General features: G+C 40.7%; 1 protein-coding gene across 2 annotated transcripts in view; it reads left to right on the top strand.

Annotated features, from left to right (window-relative positions):
• The window catches only part of Arpc2 (actin related protein 2/3 complex subunit 2), a 37,396-nt gene that overhangs the window by 16,734 nt on the left and 15,251 nt on the right, over window positions 1-5,411 (top strand). For both annotated transcript variants that reach the window (XM_004641344.3, XM_023701403.1), the window contains exon 5: window positions 1,111-1,156. In XM_004641344.3, coding sequence (XP_004641401.1) covers window positions 1,111-1,156 — 46 coding nt within the window. The remainder of the gene's footprint in view (window positions 1-1,110; window positions 1,157-5,411) is intronic.

The raw sequence follows: 5,411 nt of genomic DNA, 5'->3' as shown, positions 1-5,411 counted from the left end.
AAGCACAGGGACTGCGGTTCAATCCCCCAGCACCACATGCCAGCCAGCCCCGCCCCCTGGTGGGCTGAGCTGGCCACACACACACAAATAAATAAAAATAAAATAAAAAATACATATATATACACACACACAAGCACATTTATTTATTTTTATTTCAAATTTTATTAGTATATTTACAGTACAAAACGATTACATTTATCGAGAGTTGACAGCTCTACATAACACAACTTAGTTTTACAATTATTTATTTATTTATTTATGACTGGTTGGTAGCTAGCAGTAAATACTGATTTTTTTAGGAAAAGACCAGGTAGAATATCCAACTTCTTAGGACCCACCAGTATTAATAGCTTCCTGAGATGCCATTATCTGTTGTCCTTTGCCTCAAAATTTAAAGCTGGTTATAATCTAAGTAGTTTAAAAGTATATAAAATCATTAGTTTAGGGCTGGGGAGATAGCTCAGTAGTTTAAGTATCTGCCTAGCAAGCGCCAGGACCCAGGTTTGATCCCCGGTGCCATATGCTGCACTTGCCCCAGAACCCCAGATGTGCCTGGCCAGCCACTAAAACTGGCCATGGTGGTGCACACCTGTAATCCCAGCATTGGGCAGACTGAGACAGGAGGATCACTACTAGTCTAAGCTGCGTAGCAAGACCCTGTACCAAGTGAATGAATGAATGAATGAATGAATGAATGATTTTAAAAATTAGGTTAACAAATTATTTTCCACCAATCCCATTTTATCTCTTCATTGACCTTGGTTAGTATTAAAATAAAACAGATTTGTCAACCTTCTGCTCCCTTAAAAACAAAAGAACACTGAGTACGATGCAAGATCTGAAGGAAAACAGCATCTGAGTGATGTGGTCAGGTCAGGTCTCTGAAAGACAACTCCTAAAATAACCTTTTGAGTAGGAATCCAGTTCTTTGAAGGACCTGTTAGGTGATGTAGTTGTATCTGCTTTTCCCCTGGCTCCCCATCCACCAAGGGAAAGTAAGAATACTGGTTTAGGAAGTGTGAGTGCTGTAAACCTCAAAAAATTATGAAATCAGTGTGACCTTTGGATTAACTGGGGTTTTTGTTCTTTGTTTTTTGTTTTTCTTCCTAGCTGTTAAAGAGGGTGTACGGAAGTTTCTTGGTGAATCCAGAATCAGGTATGTAGAAATGTGACCAACTGTAGAATGACATGGAAAAAAAGTCCTGTTGTATTATGTTTTTTCTATCTGAACAGTTTCACTTAAATATATTTTAAATGTTCGTTTTGCAGATATTTCTGCAAGAGCCTGGTTTCCACTTCTATTTGCTCTATTAAAATAGCCTTTGAGGGGCTCTGCTTTGTCCAGTGGTACAGCGTGAAGTGTACAGAATTGATATGTCTTTGGTTTTCTGAGACAGGGTCTGGATGTGTAAATCAGACTGGCCTTGAACTCATGTAGTCCAGGCTGGCATCAAACTCAGCAATCCTCCTGCCTCAGCCTCCCAAGTGCTGGGATTACTGGCATGAAGCACCACACCCGGGTATAGTGGTACATACACATAATCTCAGCACTCAGGGAAGCTGAGGCACAGAATCAAAAGTTGGAGTCCTGCTTGGGCAGTTCATTGAGACCCTGTCTCAGAAAGCGCTGCGAATGTGGCTCAGTTGCAGGGTTGGGATTCAATCCCTAGTACCACTCCCTGAAAAAGAAAGAGAGGGGGGCTGGGGAGATAGCTCAGTAGAATAAGCACTTGCCTGAGAAGCAAAAGGGCCTGAGTTCAATCCCTGGTTCCACAAAGAAAAAGAGAGAGAGGGAGAGGGACAGAGAGATACAGAAGAAAAAACATTCTGGAAATGTAGCTCTGTACAAAGGCCTTGGAGGTGAGGGTGGGGAGTAAAGTGGGAACACAACAGCATTTTCACATCATGGATAAAGGGGTTTATCTCAACCTCTGAAATACTTAGCAGGATTAGCTCAAATTACTGTTACTTTGGTACCTTGACTTCATGCTCTTCAAGAAAGAAAAGCTCTGTATTTTTTACTGTCTTATCAGCAGTTAGTTTCATTAGGTTTCTTAGCCATCTTTATTTCTGTGTATTGAAACAAAGTAGGAAAGAAAGGTGCCTTTGGAATATACCTTGGAAGTAGGAGTATTTGTAAATGTAAGTGTTGACAGCAATCCATAAGAAACAACATGTTAATCCTCAAATTGGTGGAACGGATGTATCACAGAAATAAACACCAAGATAAACAACAGTGCACTTCTGCAGAAATCAGGAATTTGAGAGGAATAAAGAACAAGCAGGGGCTGGTGAGATGGCTCAGTGGTCTAAAGCACCTACTTAGAACAAGCTTAGCAAAGCACAGGGACCGCAGTTCAATCCCCCAGCACCACATGCCAGCCAGCCCCGTCCCCTGGTGGGCTGAGCTGGCCACACACACACACACACACACACACACACACACACAAATAAATAAATAAAATTAAAAAAAAAAAAGAAAAAGCAGATCTAGAACAGGTGCTGGAACTCTTGGGCATGCCCATCACTACCAAGATCCTAACATGGAAAGCTTGTATTTCTGTACTACAGTCTTCCATCTCTTGCCAAAGCACAAGCATTGCCAGGTTACAGGCACACTGAGTTCATACAGGGGTGAACAGTAAAAGAGTGAAGTAGCATTTCTCTCCCTTTTTTGGTGGTGATGAGTGATGGTGCTGGGTGTTGAACCTAGGGCCTTCCACTGAGCTATATCTTTAGCCCTTTTATTTATTGAGACAGAGTCTAAGTCACCAAATTATCCATGCTGAGCTTGAACTTAGCGATTGGCTTGCCTCAGTCTCTCAGCATGTGCAGCTGTGTCCAGCTTTCTTTTTTATGGATTTACTTACACAGGTTTGGAAAATTCAGGCAGCAGCCATACTAGATTCTTAATTTTCTTCATCCTTAATATGTCCTAGTGCTATGAGAAATCTTGAGATCGACTTTTTAGCTGTAGTTGCATTTTATTTGTCTCCTTAGACCCAGCTCTCAACTCTAAATAATATTTTTCTCTAATCTTTTTTTTTCTCTAGTCTTTTTGTAATATATTTTGTTTATCCGGTTTTCAAGTACTCAAATTAGAATAGTATTTGAAGTTATCTGAGAACCAAAATGGTGCAAAGCACTACTTAGAACAAAGATTTAGATATCTCATGTTCTTAAAGAAAGAGCAATAGAAAGTACAGATCTTAGGAATGTTCTTGGAAGAAAAAAAGTAAAAGTGGGATATTTAAAAGTGTGAAATTCAGAGGCCGGTGAGACGGCTCAGTGGACTAAAGCGCCTGCTTCTAAAGCTTAGGTATGCACATGGACTGCAGTTCAATCCCCAGCACCACTGCCACACCAACCCCACCCCCAGGGTGGGCTGAGCCAGCCAGAGTCCCAGCGTGAAGGCATAATGGTGCATGCCTGTAATCCCATTGCTGGCGAGGCTGAAAACAAGAGGATTACTATGAGTCCAAGCTGCATTGTGAGACCCTGTAACAACCAAATACATTTTTTTTAAAAAGGATGAAATTCATACAGTTCTGTTAAAATTGCTCCCTTCATTTTCACAGAATGTGAAATGATCCTCATTGATATATAGAAATTCTTGCAAAAACATCTGTAGGCTTTTGTGCACTTGATTACGTAGTCATGTGTTCCCAGCCCTGTTTCTTAAGATTCATAGATGCCACACTGAGGCAGAATGGATTACTGGTCAGAGACTAGTTTTTCAGTCCCTGTTCTGCCCCAAGTATTGTTGACCTGCCATGTTCCTATACATATGCATGTATTTGGGCCTTCACATTGAGCTACATCTCTAGCTGTTTTTTATTTTGAGACAGGGTTTTTCTGAGATGTTCAGGCTGGGCTTGAATTTGTGATCTTACTTTCTTAGCCTTCCAGATTTCTGGGATTACAGGTGTGTGCCACCATACCTAGATTTGTATGTTGTTTTAATGCTTGTAACAATCTCTCCCTTCTGCGCCCTCCCCCCCAACAAATGAGGGAATTGTAGAGGTTAGGCAGTTTTCCTAGATCACAAGGTGGTGAGGCCAGGATTTGGACTCATTCTGTTCAACTCAGAATAGAGTGGCATACCGTGCTATGTCCAGTAAGTCCCTGCTTGTTTGAACAAAGTAACCTTGCCTGGCCTGCTTTCTTAAAGAATTGTTACGGAGATCAGATGAAGTAAAAATGTTCAAAAACACTTCATAAAGTTATGGTATACAAATAAGAGATGTTGGAGATTCATATGTCAGATACTTGGGTTTTCTGCCCCATGTCCTCTCACAAAAGGCTTGTAGTGCCATGACAGGGTGTGTATTATCAGAAAGCTTCCCAGCTGCTGACCATGTTGGCACATGAGGTCATCAAAGGAAAATAATGAGGTTCATATTATAGTTGGGCATGATATATATAGTCCCTTACACAGCTGTATTGAACATTAAATTTTTATTTTTATTTTTGCGGTACCAGGGATTGAACTCAGGACCTTGAGCTAGCCAAGCAAGCACTTACTCTACTGAGCTATCTCTCCAGTCCTTGAACGCTTATTTTTTATCATCTGTGTTTTATTTCTGTTTGTTAATGTTTATTTCTTATCAGTGCCTAAGGCAGAAATAGCCGCATCCATTCTTTTTTTTTTTTTTTTTTTTTTGACATCAGTTATGCCGCATCCATTCTTAATAGGTTATATCATTAAAAAAATTTGGGGGGGGGTATATGTATTTTTATTTTGAGGCAAGGTCTCACTGTATACTTCAGGCAGGCTCTAAACTTATTGTGTCCAGGTTTGACCTTGAACTCATGATCTTCCTGCTTCAGCCTCCTGTAAGGGCAAAGTGTACACTGTAATGTCTTGCTAAATTTTTAAAAACATTTTTACTGGTGCATCTCTGCAATACATGACTTTCTCATGGGGAGTTGGCACATGCACACAGCACAATTTAATTCTTTTTCATCCCCTTCCCCTCTATTGGCTCTTAGACTGTGTAGCAGTATACCAAAGAGTAGGTAGCTTAAAAATCATACATTTCTCCTAGCCCCAAAGCTAGTCTGAACTCGGGTGCCAACATGGTTAGGTTTGGGATGGCTTGGTTGCCTAGCTTATTATATTCTAATGTGGCAGAGAAAGGGCTTGTTCTCTTTTGCTTATGAGGACATTAATCCCATTATTGCCTTACCTAACCTAACCTCCCAAGAGCCTCACCTATCACACTAGGGAGTGAGGCTTCAATGTAAAAATTTGGGTTAGGGCAGATACAGATATTCTGATAGTAGACTAAGTAAGCTGCCATGTACTTTGTAGATTTGTCCTAGGCATCAAGGATTGAACACTGGGCTTCTGTGCTAGGCAACATCCTCAGCCCCTTCCTTATTTTGGTATGATTCTATGGCAATATATA

The sequence above is a fragment of the Octodon degus genome, unplaced genomic scaffold (assembly GCF_000260255.1).
Source record: "Octodon degus isolate 3935 unplaced genomic scaffold, OctDeg1.0 scaffold00135, whole genome shotgun sequence".
NCBI classification, from domain to species: Eukaryota; Metazoa; Chordata; class Mammalia; order Rodentia; family Octodontidae; genus Octodon; species Octodon degus.
The sequence above is the reverse complement of the archived record's forward strand: the minus strand, read 5'-3'. Positions and strand labels throughout refer to the sequence as shown.